Raw genomic sequence first — 15802 nt, 5'->3', positions numbered from 1 at the left:
TCTTACTTGGACACTAGGCGTGTGCCAATGCATCATGAATTAGTGCTTCTTCTAAAGGCCAAACATTGTCTTTTACTAGGTATAAGTGAACACATTTATGGCTCCCCTGCTTTATGTGCATATATGGGTGAGGGAACTAGATTCCAATCCATATGGATATGCTTTCATACCATGCTTGGACAAACCAATTTTGCATTAGTTCCAAGAAGTTCCATGCAAATACATTGTTTTGTTAGAAATGTGCAATGGTCATGTGAGGTGCTTGTCAATTTTGTCACTATGACTGTTTCCATAAAACTATAGTTCTATGTTCATAGAATGGCTCTTCATAAGTCACAACTTAGTTTTCTAGTAAACATTAGTACCCCATCTTTAATAACTTAAAAAGGAAACAAAGTTTGTGTATTGACTTCCAAATGTCCAAGTTTTTGTTGCATTGTAATAGAATTCAATTAAAAGGTTTGAGAACTTTATATACATGATTATTACTATGTAGCCAGAGAAGAGTAGCCAAAGGCTTAAAACTTATGCACCACTCATCAAACTCAACCCACACTTGAACTAGTTGAGTTATGACCCCATTCATATCCAACTTTACATACCTAAACACCACACATTAATGCTTTCATTGTTTCTCAATGCAAAAACCATTATTATTCTTAGTGTTGGCATGAAGGGATTGGCTTTCTTATTTTCTTGTTGGCGAAAAGGGCTTGACTTTCTTCATACCTTCTCGACTTTCACAATTACCACAATAGACGTGTAAGATATGAGATACAAATGACTAACGTCTAAGAGAATCTTTGTTACATTTTACCTACCATGGCATATGTGCTGCAATAGAGCCTAGGACTTAGCATAGTTGCAAGTGAGGTGGCTGTGTGTCGGACCTTGTGTATTGTTGGTGGTACATGTGTCGAAGTACCATAAGAATGGACTATTCGGATTCAAACTCTCTTGAACCTCACCATTCACTTGGCCTCATTGTACCGTTTCTCTCTTGGGCAACATCTCTTTGTTTGAGGGAAGTGGAAGATGATGCGTGGTGTGCATAATAGGCCTAGCCTGTGGTTTTAAAAATTGGGGTTTGATTTTGCTTCTAAGGGGAAGAGAGAGAGAGCGCGAGCGACCGAGAGAGAGTGTCAAATTTGGGCGGATATTCTGCTTTTGGGCGCCTTTGGTGGGCACCATTTTTTCCTGTTCCTTTTTATCCTGACCCGCTTTCCTGCGTGGCCTTGCTTTTGCGCCTACAGGCTGCTCTGTGTGAGAAACAGGGGAGGGGCAGACAGATCTGCTGGTGGGCGACTGCGTCTGCGCTTCTGCTGCTTGTGGGCGACGGTCGATCGCTTCTCGGGTTCGCCTGTGCGGGCGAAGAGTTGGGCTTTTACTCTTTTTCCCCTCCCCCCGCCCCTCCTCTCTCTCTCTCTCTCTCCGGTGGCAGCCTGCAGAGGAGTAGCTAGCCTTTTAAAAACTGCAGGTGGGCCCCCTGCGCCTGACTTAGTAGACCCACACATCGTTCAAGAGGTCGTCTTGCAGGTGAAGAGGCGCGCCCAGAGAGAAAGAAGAGAAGTCCGAAGGCAGACTAGGCTAACGAAGCCTGCCTGTCTTTGTTCCCCCTTCTCGCATACCAGTCACTTAATTTTGCGGACACTTGCCAGAGCAGAGACTCTGCTAAGGGACATAACAAGGTCGCCCAGTTGGAGATCTTCATCCCCTTCGTCAAACCCTAATATCCCGCCTTCTTAGCTGAGTTAGCCTCTCAGCTCAATTCCCACTTTAGAACAACTTTCATGAAGAAGCGGTCATGCTTACGCGCTCTGCTTCGTTCCACGTGACATGCCCTGCTCTGTTTCACGTGACACGCCCTTCTCAGCTGGATCTCTGAGATTTTGAAAGCTCGAGCTTGGAACTTCTTTGGAGCTCTGGGATTTCTGTCTCTGTGGCCATGCCGCCCTATGGGGATTTGGATAGACAAATACAGCAGCTGTTGGAGTGCAAGCCCCTGTCAGAGCAGGAAGTGAAGGTCCTTTGTGACCAAGCTCGGGCCATTCTTGCTGAAGAATGGAACGTGCAGCCTGTCAAGTGTCCTGTAACGGTCTGTGGTGACATTCATGGGCAATTTCACGATCTGATAGAGCTCTTCCGAATTGGTGGCAAGTCTCCAGATACAAACTATCTATTCATGGGAGATTACGTAGGTAAGATTGGAAATCTTACCAATGGGGTTTCTTGGCAGGGGCAGGTCAGGCACTAGCAATGGGGAATTTCAAACTTCTGAAAATGGTTCTGGTTATCTTACTTGCATTCAGATCAAGTATGTTAAAAGATCAGTCGTGTTGTGCAGTTGGCTAGTAGGGTAGATCCTCGATACACATGCCTATGTAAGTGATAATATGCCCATTACTGAAGGCTTACATGATTGGAAATTTGGTTCACCAGTTTGTCATAGCGACTGATTTTGTTCACAGTAGGCAATGGTTGAATGAAATAATGTTCCGATCATATAATTTTAAATATAATTTGGCACTATGTATAGGCAAAACAGTATGAATCATGTAGGAGCATCAGCTTCATGTGAACTAGAGGGGCTTCGATGCAACCTAAGAAACTTAGCCTGCCTATCCAATTAGGAAAAATACAAGTGCCCATTACGGAATTGAACTTGATCAAGTGTATCAAGAGAAGGACACTTGTATTTGTCCTGATTGGATAGGCAGGCTACGTATTAATCCGTAGCTTTATGTCAACTACTTCTGGAATGGTTTGCATGTGAAAATCAGATTTGATTAAAGTTTATTACGGAGCATGCCAGAAATTGCTGAGAACACCAGAAACGTCTGACTTCACCAGTCTGATCTGGAGAGGAAACCTGGAAGATGATTGACTGAGCATGCACAAGCTTCTTGACTCTGCTGTTTGCATGCCAAACATTTGCAAAAGCTTTTTTGTGTCTTCACTCCTCTCTATCTGATATTGATCTTTATCACATATCCTACTCACCCTTCACACTCTTGATGCATACTAGCATAAGACAAGATATGGATTGATGTTTGTGCTTGTATTGTAACTTTGCTGTGATACAGACCGAGGATATTATTCTGTGGAGACAGTGACACTCTTAGTGGCATTAAAAGTTCGTTACAGGGATAGAATCACAATTTTGAGGGGAAACCATGAAAGCAGGCAGATTACACAAGTGTAAGTTTTTTCTGGGCATTGCTTTGTTAGATAATGAAATGCTAAAATGTCAAAAAGTTGAAAAATATTAGTACTAAAGAGAATGAAAACTTGTCTTGCTCTTTCCTGTCATGTCGAACTCTCTTCTTCCGATTCAAGTTGCATGTGTTGTCTTTCTCTTCCCAAGCCTTCATGTCATTGCAACATATGCTTTTGCCAGAGAAGAAACAAATTACAAACAAACATATATTTCATTTTCTGTGTGGTTCAATATACTGCCTTTTTTTTCCATAACTAACAGAGCTTGCATGTGTCATAGGTATGGGTTTTACGATGAGTGCCTGAGAAAGTATGGAAATGCAAATGTCTGGAAATATTTCACTGATCTTTTCGACTATCTACCTCTGACTGCTCTTATTGAAAGCCAGGTATTTTTGAAAACCAGATTTAGTTGGATGTGATAGCCATGTAGGAAACTTATGACTCGGAAACATTTTGCTAGATTTTTTGCCTACACGGTGGTCTATCTCCTTCTCTTGATACACTTGATCATATAAGAGATTTGGAACGGTTCCAAGAGGTATTTGCAATTGTCTTGTTTGATGTTACTCATTTCATCTTCCTTGCAGTTTGCAGATTTCACACCCATGTTCATGACTGCAGGTTCCACATGAGGGACCCATGTGTGATTTACTGTGGTCAGACCCTGATGATCGCTGCGGTTGGGGCATATCACCTCGAGGTGCTGGCTATACGTTTGGTCAGGACATTGCTGAACAATTCAACCATGTAAATGGTTTGAGTTTGGTTGCGCGAGCTCATCAGTTGGTCATGGAAGGTTTCAATTGGTGTCAGGTCAGCTCTCAACAACTTCATGCTAAAAATGCAATTGTGTTTGCATAAAAATGTATATTTTTTTGGGGGGGAGAAAGGCTTGAAATTTGAAAGATGCCTTAGAGGTGTACCCAAGGTTTGAACTTAGGCACCCATGTACACATCCATGCGCTCAAACCACTTGAGCTACAACCCCCTCGGCTTCAATGTATCATTTTAATGGTAATCCGTATGTTACATTCTTTGCATGGGATCACTGTGGTTGGTGATCATAATGCTACATGCTACCTATTTTGATTTGGAAACTTTCCTTTTTTGGTATGTGTAGAAAATTGTGTCCACCAAGCTTTGGAAAAGGAATGGGGATGAGAATAGGATTGGGGACACCACATCATCAAGGGGAAACAAGGATTACATGATATCCTAGTTCACAAGATTTAAAAACTTTCTTTAAAAAATTAAATTTCAATATGTAAAAGCTTACACTTATAAGTTGGAAGATGTTAATGAAGCTATAGATTGGAAGAAGATATAAGTTGAGAGAGAGAGAGAGAGAGAGAGAGAGAGAGAGAGAGAGAGAGAGAGAGAGAGAGGATTTTGCTGTAAATTAGGGTTTACAGAAGCAATAACACAATTGCTATTCACTAGGGCTTGAAAATGGTTGAAATCTATTGAGGGATTTTTTGTAGAAGAGAGAGAAACTTGACAAGAGAAAAATTACTTTTTTCTATTGTTTGAAAGTGTCCAAATTTGTTGTTGCTCTATTGGAAATGGCTGAATGATTGCAGTCCACCACCAACAAGAGCCCCACATGCAGTTGCTTGCTCTTGTGGACCCTAAACTTCTTGTCATTTGCTCGTAGATAGACTATAGGGGTTGTCACTTGCTCCCAATGGCAACAACTCTTTGATAGTTCCCAATGGCTTGGTTGATCATCAATGGTTGGAAAATTGCAACAGTAGCTCACGCTCTCGAGTGATATTGAGCATTAATTATCCCTTGAATTCGCATTAATTAAATTAATGCCTAGTTTCTAATGTCACTATTACAATTCAAATACCCTAGACCCAAACTGACACCAAACAACACCTAGTAACTAATCAGTACAACTTATGGCAATGTTTCTTTGATACCCATTGACATCTCAAGGTCCTTGGCTTATCGCCATGACTTAATTGACTTGTACAACACGTGCACCTCACAGTTGCGCATTTGATTAAGAACTAAATCAAATGCTAAGCAAAGTATAAGAAATTCACGTGCCTGTGACATCTTATCTTCAAGTAGTAAGGTATATAGGTTGGAGAAGGCTATGTATGGCCTCAAATAGGCTCTTTGCATAGCAAATGAGAAGATTGATTCTTTCCTTAGAGAGAAGTTGGAGTATCAAAGGTCTACATTTGATCCAAATTTGTTTGTTCGTTGTCCACACTTCAGTTGAAGGGCATGAGTTATTCATGCTGTATGTGGATGATGTTCACATCATGGTTATTACTAGAAGTATCATTAAATGATTTCAACGGCTTAACCCCAAGGCACGTCGTGCTATCAACCTGAAAAGAAAGGCTTAGAAGCGACTCAGATATCACCTTGAGACCTTCGAAGAGCATGTTGAGATTTGGAAATGAGCCGAACAAGCCTATTGTGATAGCAAGAACCAGAGCTTCTCTCGCATAATTGCCAGGGGGAAAAGTCTACGACGACCTAGGTTGGCTTATAAATGGTGGAAGCTCCAAAAAGGCATCATAGGAGTCAGGAATCGGGGTGGGCAAAAGGCTCAACCCCTCAAAGATGCTTCTGGAACTCTGTAGATGGAACCCCCTGAACTCATGAAGATATGGGAGAGCCACTACTCAAAGGTGTATGATGATCCCCTAGGAACAAGTATCAACACCGACCACTAGAAGCAAATGGACACATGCTTGCGTCTAAGGCCATATATTAAGGCCCTAGACGTTCTTATTGTGTGGTGTGAAGTCCGACATGTGCTTAGGAAACTTAAAAGACATAAAGCCGCAGGCATAGACGGCATCCCCCCAGAGATTTTCAAGATTGCATACATAGATAATGGATGCCGTGGACAAAGGGAGATTCCAAAGTCCCCTTATGGGCTAGCAATGTTGAAGGTATTGAACACGATTTTTGAGGCTGGTAGGATTCTGGAGTCATTGGAGTCATCCATTGTGGTGTCCATTCCGAAGAAGGGTGATCTTACCGACCTCGAGAATTATTTTGGCATATCTCTAATATCGTTGTTGCTCAAGGTGCTAACGTCGATTGTGGTATCTAGGATCTATAAGGCCCTAGAGAGCTGCAAGTTCTTCCTCAAAGCACAAGCCGGATTTCGAGAGCACGAGGAGTGTATCGGACAAGTTGCATGCCTCAAAGAGATTGTGAAGTGACTCCCTGTGGAGGGCAAACCCACGTACGTCGCCTTCATCGATCTCGAAAAGGCATATGACACAGTGCCGCACCAAGCCTTGTTTTGCAAGCTGCGAGCTTGCGGAGTGGAAGGACGTTGCATACAGTTCATAGAGGGTCTATACCAAGCTTCTAAGATTAGGGTGAGGGTGGGAGACCTGTCTGAAGCCATATTAGTGAAGCGAGGAGTACGCCAAGGGTGCCGCAGATCCCCCACCCTCTTTAACATTTTTATCAATGATATCATAAACGAGGGTGACGGATTCAGAGTCAACGTTCCCGGTATTCGAGAGAAAATTCAGGGGTTACTTTTTGCAGATGATTTGATTCTTTTTGCAAAGTCCGCCGAGGAGCTGCAAGTAGCATTAATCCGGTTGAATGAGTGGGCAACCAAGTGGGGAATGAGCCTTGGCCTATCAAAATGTAACGCCATGGTTTTCTTTGGTAACTTGCAAGCTCTAAGGGATCGGCCACTCTACTTGGGGACCGAACGAATTGAAATCTGTGAGAGATACACTTATCTGGGCATTGTACTAGACAGTGAGTTCTCTATTGAAATAGTAATTCGGGAGAGGATTGAGAAGGGCCGTAAGACCCTCCATGCCTATCAAGCATTCCTCTCTTCCTGTTCGACCCCCATGTGGACTAGACTCAATGTCTTCAAGGCATGCGTGCTTTTGGTCCTTACGTACGGAGTCGAAATTATGGGAGGACATTGTCAGACACTCCTTTAGCTGTTGGAGACAATGGCAGTCACGGGGATGAAGTGGATCCTAGGTAAGGGAGCTAAGTCGACAGCGGTCGGCACAACCACTCTACATAAGGAATTCAATATCCCCCCCATTCCAGCATTTTGTTGTGGGCAACGTGCACGTGCTTTTGAGAAGTACCTAGGGGTCAGAATGTGGATTCAAGAGCTTTCAAAACCTCTGTCATGTACTAAGAAAGTCCACAAGTGGACCTAGTCTTCTAGGACCGTGCGTTGGCTGGAAAAGTACTTCCTTGAAGCACCTCTACTTGCTGTAAGATATCATGTTTGGAAGAAATGGGAACAGCAACACAAGTGTGTGAGACTCTCCTCTTATAATGAGAATAAGTTTGAATGCTCAAGGAACTACCTCTTTTGCACCAACCTATCGGAGAACATTAAGGCTTTAGAGAAAAGGTTTCTGTGCCTAGCACGAGTTGGCAGTGTGAAGATGGTCGACAACTATCGTCACTCTCGGCGACAAACTTGTCCCCTGTGCAGCTCTCATGAAGCAAGAACCTCTTATGCACACATCCTGCTTTCTTGTCCTGCGTTGACCGATGAACGCGACAGACACATCTCGGGTATTATAAGCGAAACTCCTGACCTTTTGTGCCGAGGGTGTACCTTAGAGGATGAAGCTATGCTACTCCTTGGTGGGGAGATCGGCGGGGTGTGTTTACCCAACTGGGTGAGCTCTCGTCTGCACTCCAGGAATGTGGTCTCGAGGATTTGCCTCGTGGCAGCATTCCTCTGCGAGGTGACGCTGAGGTACTTGGGAGCATTATATGCGTGATCCCTACCCTCTGCGGATAGGGAGATGACAATATTCTCCCTTTGCGATCTTGTGCGCAAGCTCGTACTCGTACCAATGATGGCACTGCCTTGCTCAAGCAAGCGAATGCTGTCGGGAGGCATCGTTTGCTTGAGTGCAATGGGACACCACCTTCGAGCCGACGCCCGACCTTGGGGTATGGCATCTCTTTGAGGAAAACCGCCAGGATCGGCAGTTTTAGTTGGTGAGAGTCCAGCACTACTTGGACCCTTGAACCGGGCAGGTTGCCCACCACTCTGCCTCAACCTTATTTGCAGATTAGTGGTGCCCTATTCTTTGTTGTCCATACCCCCATAACATTTCATCTTCAAGTGGTAAGGTATACAGGTTGAAGAATGCTATGTATGGCCTTAAATAGGCTCATTGCACATGAAATGAGAAGATTGATTCTTTCCTTACAGAGAAGTTGGGGTATTGAATTCTACATTTGATCCAAATTTGTATGTCTACTATTCGCTCTTTAGCCAAAAGGCATGTGGTATTCATTCTCAATGCGGACGATCTCCAAACCATGAGAAGTATCATTTAATGATCGCTTTCCTAGAGAGTATTTGTGTCCCATAAGGCAAACCCTAATTTGGGAGAATCCACTCATCTATAAATAAACAAGGTGCCTACCACCAAGGCCCAACCTTGTTTGCAAATTGTTGGTGCCTTGCTCTTTGCTGTCCACACCCCTTACCAATGGATATCTTAGTTCAAGCTTCTTGTCCATCGGCCAAGCAGTTGCTATCAATCCTCCACTAGTTGTTGGTGACAGTTTGCAGCCCCCCATCCTTGCGTTCACTAATCACCGTCACTCTCTAGTTGCTTGTGATAAATTTTTAGCCTTTGCCCATTGTTTGATACTTCTTAAGTTGTGTTTGCTGTTGTTAGATTTGTTCGAGCTTGCATTTTTGGTTTCTAGCTTGTCACCATCATCATTAGGATAATATAGTGTTGTGTTTGTAGTTTTCAGCCTGTCACTTGTGGTCAACATCACCAATCTAATTTTAGTCAATCTAGCCTCAAAGCACCAAAGTTGAATCACCTATACATGCTAGATAAAATAAGCCAAGGTTGAGGATTTTCTCCAAGAACCAAAGAATGTTGCTCTAAGAAATATGTTCCATGTTGATTAGCTACTTAAACAGCCTCAAAACACGCTTAATTTAACGAAAACCCTAAAATGGGGAGCAGTTCGAGAGAGTTCAGTGAAACCCTAATTTGGGAGGGTCCATAGGCCGCTCCCATTCAATCGAATCCTGTTTGTGCAGGTTTCTCACCCTTGAGTGCAAATTTCAGCCATCAGTCCACACACACATGGCTGTCTAGCCTTCACATCTATTGCCATCACCTCATTTTATTGCTGCGTTTTATTGCGGTGTTTTACTATGGCATTCTATTGCTACGTTTTGTTGCTTCACCCCACATCATCAATCATCATCCTCTGTAGTCGCCTTAGTCTCCTCATAGTCTAGTGGTCAATGTTTGGTGTTTTTCTTGCTCCGTCACTTCGGCTGGTGGTCATAGCACTTGGGATCCATCTTTGGTGGATGTCACTCTCTAACACACTGTTTTTCCCTTGGGCATACTATATACTCTTACATTCATTTACAACATTCATTCACTTCAGAGTGGTGTTCTTAAAAAAAGGAATGTGTAAAATAATGTTCAAATAAAGAAAACAAACACAATTGCATAACAAAGCATAGATTGATAAAAGAACTCAATAAGATTAGGGTAACTTAGAGACAATGAATGGATGAATGAATGAACAAATGAATGATGAATGAATAAATACAATGCTCAATGCAACACACTAACTATGCAAAGTAAATACCAAAACTTGAACTCGTGTCAACTAGAGATGTTGTTTCCTATTAGATGCATGTACTATCTCTTGGTGCTATAAGATCCGAGATACATGCTTGACCTGTTGGAACACTCAGCTATAGAGTGAGACATTCAAGGAGAAGTGAGCGTGTGACGACTGGAGAGAGAGAGTAAGAGAGCAGAGTCAAGTACGATTCGATGAGTATACCAACAATGTGTTGGTACACAAAGAATAAAATGTATTTATACTTGGGGCACGTAAGGGTGTATCCACATGTACAATGTGCATGTACTATACACGGGGGTTAAACCGGGTCTTTATCCCAACAACCTCCCACTTAAAGGTCTGAAGTGAACCTCTAACCAACTTCCACTAGTCGTATGCAATGCTCGTGCTGAGCTTTGCTTAGACCTTTAGTGAGAACATCTGCAGGGTTGTCTTGTGTTTTGATCTTGGTCAATGTGATTCAACCATCTTCTAGAATCTGTCTGATGAAGTGATATCACACATCTATATGCTTTGTGCGTGAATGATACATGGCATTCTTAGCCAGATACATAGCACTATGACTATCACATTCCAAAACTGCAAGAGCCATAGACATGTCGAGATTCTCTGCAAGTCTGCTCAACCATATAGCTTCCTTAGAAGCTTCAGTAGCTGATATGTGTTCAGCTTCAGTGGTACTGAGTGCAACAATGTTTTGTAACCTGGAGCACCAAGACACAGCTTCACCAACAACTGTGAAGACATACCCGCAGGTGGACCTACGAGTGCCTAAGTCACTTGCCATATCTGCATCACAATATCCTTGTAGACTAAGTGCACCCTGCCCATAGCAAATACACTTTCTTTATGTACCCTTTAGGTATTGAAGAATACACTTGATAGCCTCTCAATGTGTTTTGCCAGGATTTGACATAAACCTGCTAACAACTCCCACTGCATGAGCAATGTCTGAATGAGTAGCGACCATAGCATACATAAGAGAGACACAAGCTGATGCATAAGGGACTCCTTTCATAGCATTTGCTTCCATGTCATCTTTTGGGCTGTTGGCTTTGCTAAGCTTAAGGTAAGGAGGTAAGGGTACTCCAAAAGGCTTAGCTTCAGCCATGTTAAATCTGTCTAGTACTTTTTCAATGCACTTTTTTTGAGATAAAAACAACAAAATTTGCATTCTATCTCTATGAATCCTTATGCCCAAAATATGCTATGCATTCCCCAAATCTTTCATGGAGAAGGCTGATTTCAGCTGATTTTTGAGAGCATCTAAGCTAGTCTTTCTTTTTCGAGCTAGCAACATATCATCCACATACAAAACAAGTATGATGGGGCTGCCATTTGCATCCTTCTTCATGTATAAGCAATGATATACATGGCTGCGTTTAAACTCATGAGATAGCATAAAAGTGTCAAACTTTTTGTACTACTGCCATGGTGCTTGCTTCAGCCCATACTGGATGCATTTTAGCTTACACACTATTTGCTCTTTTCCAGGAACTACAAAGCCCTCAGGCTGTTTCATTTAGATTTCCTCATCAATGTCACCATGCAAGAAAGCTGTTTTTACATCCATTTGATACAACTCTAAATCTAAAACAACAGTGAGAGCAAAAAGCATACGTAGAGTGGCCATTTGATACAACTCTAAATCTAAAACAACAGTGAGAGCAAAAAGCATACATAGAGTGGTCATCTTTACAACAGGTGAAAAGACCTCTTGGAAGTTAATCCTTTCCTTTTGTACATACCCTTTGGCAACTAGCCTTGCCTTGTACTTGGGGTTTCCCATCAACTATCTTTACTTTGTACACCCATTTGTTTGGAAGTGGCTTCCTTCCCTTGGGAAGAGACACAAGATCCCAAGTATCATTTGCATATAGAGATTTGATCTCTTCCTGCATAGCTAGCTTCCACTTATTGCTGAACTCACATGACTTGGCCTCTTTGTATGTAAAAGGCTCGTCCTCATCTGTAAGCATCACATAATGCAAGGAGGGGTTAAACCTATGTGGTTGCCTCCTTACGCGTGTAGACCTGTGTACCCAATGATCAACATTTTCAAGAATTGGGTCTACATCTGGAGGTATATTATTTAAAGCATTTATCGGTTGCTGTAAGCCATTTTCAGCATGCTGTACATGCTTACAGCACCCTCATTTTCATTTCTAGCACCTACATTTTCATAATCAGCAAGCCTATCTTGCTGTCCGTGACCTCCTTGTGCTACTATTTGCTGTCCATCATCATCTGGCTAAAAAATAACTGGCTGATCATCAGTTTCAGCCTGTGGTACAGCACCATGAAGCTCATTTTTTGAAGTAATAGGTGGCTGCAAACTCTGAAACTTCACCTTTTTCATATCTTCATTAGATGCTAAAGTACCTTTCAGCAATTTTGTCTCATTAAAGACAACATTACGGTTGCGAATAATTTTCTTGGACTGAGGTAACCACACTTTGTAGCCAAATTCACCCTCATCACCATAGCCCATGAAAATGCCTTTAGTGGATTTTGGGTCAAGTTTGTTCCTCAGCTCATCCCTAACATTCACAAAAGCAGCCAAATATACGTAAATTGTCATATAAGGCCAATTTGCCAGACCAAACCTCCTTAGGGATGCCATGGAGAGTGGTTGCAAATGTGAACCGCGGTTTTGAGTGCCTCTCCCTAAAATTCATGAGGGAGATTAGCAGTGGACAGTATGCACTGTACTCTTTCACATAAAGTCCTATTATATCTTTTAGCCACCCCATTTGAAGAAGGGTTGTAAGGGGCTGTAAGCTCCCTCTTTATACCTTGCAAGTCACATAAGAACTTGAATTCAGTTGATGTGAACTCACCCCCATTATCAATTTTCAAGCATTTTAGCTTTCTACCTTTTTGAGTGGTCACAAATGCATGAAAAGTTTTAAAAATAGCAAATATTTCACTTTTCTTTTTCAGTAAGTATATCCAAATCTTCTTGGAATAGTCGTCAATAAAGGAGACAAAATATGTAGCACCACTACATACATCAGAATGCACTAAGTTCAAGACATTGGACTTACGAGAGACACTAGAGTAAAATGATTTTTTAATTTGCTTTTCAAACTGACACTCATTACAAAAGTCAAGTTTAGAGCCTTTTCCATCAACCCTCGTCAGAGAGGTAAGAACATCAAGTCCTTTTTGGCTCATAGGGCCTAATCTCTTATGCCATAACTCTAAGTGGCTGCAAATTTCAGCAACTGCCAGAAACTTGCCATTGAAGGCTTTACATTGCAAACGATATAAAGTGCACTTTTTGGTTCTTTTTGCAATCAGCATGGAACCCTTTTTCACTTTCCACAAGCCACCATCAAATAGTGTGGTAGCTACACTATTATGGAAAGGCAAACACAGCTATGGAAAGGTTTGGAGTGTATTTCACTTTTCTCAAACCACCACCAAACTCTTTTTAATCCCATCAATGTTGCAAGCATGGTTATTTCAAAGATACACCTTTCCATAAGTACTTGCATTGAACCTAGCAAAACACTCCAAGCAAGAAGTTACATGGAAAGAGGCATCAGAGTCTACAATCCAAGTTTGAGTGACACCATCATCAATTGACAAGACTGCATCAATCGCATCAGCCTCGGTAATTTGCATATATTGCATGTGACATACAAGGGCATCATAATCAATTGCGGATAATACCTCAGCCTCTGTATTTGAAAGCTCCTCTATGACTACACTAGAGGCCACATTTGCCTTTTCTTTGCCTTTGGTTGCCTCAAATGCATCTGTCTTATCTTCCTTCTTCTTTTTATCTCTTGCATTTTTCTTTATCTCTTGTTTCTTCTTGTAATACCTGCAATCAAGTTTCTTGTGGCCCTTCTGACCATAGTGATAGCAAGTAATATCACTCTTTTCCTTTCCTTTGCTCTTGCTCCTGTTTCTATATCTTGCATTTGTATTTTTCTTTTCAGCCGTGCCTCTTACATTATAAGTTGAGTTGCTGCCTTCTCCACTAGATATACGTTTAATTTCTTCATTCAAGATAGAACCCCTCTCTCCATCATATGAGAGATTGGGGCCCTTTTGACCACAGTGATAGCAAGTAATATCACTCTTTTCCTTTCCTTTGCACTTGCTTCTGTTTCTCTATCTTGCATTTGCATTTTTCTTTTTAGCCGTGCCTCTTTCATTATAAGCTGAGTTGTTGCCTTCTCCACTAGATATACGTCTAATTTCTTCATTCAAGATAGAACCCCTCACTCCATCATATGAGAGATTGGGGTTATTGCTGAGTGAAACCACCAAGGTCTCCCAAGAGTCAAGCAGTGTCATGATAAAAAAGATCGCCCTCAATTTATCATCAAAGTTCAAGTTTGCATCTTTGAGCTGATTTAGAATCCCTGTAAATGCACTCGAGTGCTCAGCTGCAGGCTTTGACTCATCTAGTCGCATATTCACCAACTTGTGCATTAAATGCACTTGATTAACAGGTGTGGCGATCTCATAGGTAGTTTTCAGCTTTTCCCATATTGCATAACATGTATATAGACCCTTAATGCTTGTCAAGATGCCATCAGTGACACCCATCTTTATGTAAGCCACAACCTTTTTATTTACTCTGGCCAATTTGCATTAGACATTAGTGCGGGTTTATCTTCTTGCAAAGCATGCTCACAATCCTTTAGAAATAAAGTGCCTTGCATGTGGTCTTTCCAAAGGTCAAAGCCATGACCATCAAACTATTTGATTTCCATCAAACTCTTGATGTCTGAACTGGAAGAAGTTGCAACCATTTTATCATGAACACAAGAGTAAATGCACTAAACTGCAGAAGCACAAGCTGAACCAGCAGAAATACATTGTTGTTCTTTCTCTACCAGGGATAAATCTTTGCTGTTTGTACATGAATCAACTACCTCACGAGTAAAAAATACAGAAATTTACGAAATTCTACGCAAATCCCCAAAATTTCAAGTGCAAAATTGATAGATGTTAGCCAATTTGACCCAGTTGAGCAAAATTTTGCTAATACATGAAAATCCCCAAATTTTTTAGATGTTAGCCAATTTGACCCAGTTGAGCAAAATTTTGCTAATACATGAAAATCCCCAAATTTTTGGGATCCAATATCAAGAAAGTTTGCTCAAAGGAGCAAAATTCTAACTAATTTGGCAAAATCTCCAAATTAATTAAGGTCACTACATGCAATGTTTGCAAATTTTGACTTCAAAATCATTGATGGGCATAAGCAATGTCAAATTTGGGAGAAGTCCCAATTTTTTGGGGTAGATTTGCATAGATCTATGACTTGTGCCTTGAGCGTGTGAACTCCTGCCAAGAGTAAGTGATGGCTGAAAGGATTTAAGGGAAAATTTTGATTTTAAAAAAAACTTGATGTGACCTAATGTGGGTTCCATTGACTCGTCAGGCAAGTCGCGTGGCTTGTTTGCCGACGTCCTGGGTGTCATAGTCTGACACTGCGTCAACTACTACCTGGTCCTTCCCATGTGCCATTGCCTATTGCTGCCGGCGACTACTACTTGGCCCCCCTCGCGTGCGTCTGCTGGACTTGTTGCGAATAGTCCCACTGGTCGTTAGTCTAACGATGGTCCCTGCTGAAACTTTCCCCGCAGGCTGCGTGTTTTTCGCTTGTGATTGTAAGCTGTGTGTCTTCTCTTAGTTTTCATCAACTGCGCGAACATGACCTTCTTATATACTTAAAAGATATATGGTGAATATTATGCTGACGTAGAGAAAGAACAAAAAGATGGAGAGAGAGAGAGAGAGAGAGAGAGAGAGAGAGAGAGAGAGAGATTGACAACACACTAGGGGTTGGAAGGTGGGCTAGTCTCCCCCCTTGTGGAGTTATATTATTGACAAGAAGCAAGCTTCTTCATTACACATAAACCAATTCTTAACTTGTAGATCTTGGGAAGAAGATCACGGTTCCTTGCACGGTATACAACCGGCTAACACTTCAATAACT

General features: G+C 41.8%; 1 protein-coding gene across 2 annotated transcripts in view; it reads left to right on the top strand.

The window, feature by feature from the left end:
- Window positions 1-1126: 1126 nt before the first annotated feature.
- Window positions 1127-15802, top strand: part of LOC148013496 (serine/threonine-protein phosphatase PP2A-2 catalytic subunit) — a 36594-nt gene continuing 21918 nt past the window's right edge. For both annotated transcript variants that reach the window (XR_015688823.1, XM_087667787.1), the window contains exons 1-5: window positions 1127-2198; window positions 3084-3198; window positions 3497-3605; window positions 3680-3757; window positions 3841-4032. Coding sequence is in view for 1 of the 2 variants with exons in the window: in XM_087667787.1 (XP_087523913.1) it covers window positions 1946-2198; window positions 3084-3198; window positions 3497-3605; window positions 3680-3757; window positions 3841-4032 (747 nt within the window). In the remaining variant the exon portion in view is untranslated. The remainder of the gene's footprint in view (window positions 2199-3083; window positions 3199-3496; window positions 3606-3679; window positions 3758-3840; window positions 4033-15802) is intronic.

This window comes from Lygodium microphyllum, chromosome 26 (genome assembly GCF_053477565.2).
Source record: "Lygodium microphyllum isolate KBCC chromosome 26, Lygodium_microphyllum_v1.1.10, whole genome shotgun sequence".
In the NCBI taxonomy this organism is placed as follows: domain Eukaryota; kingdom Viridiplantae; phylum Streptophyta; class Polypodiopsida; order Schizaeales; family Lygodiaceae; genus Lygodium; species Lygodium microphyllum.
The sequence above is the reverse complement of the archived record's forward strand: the minus strand, read 5'-3'. Positions and strand labels throughout refer to the sequence as shown.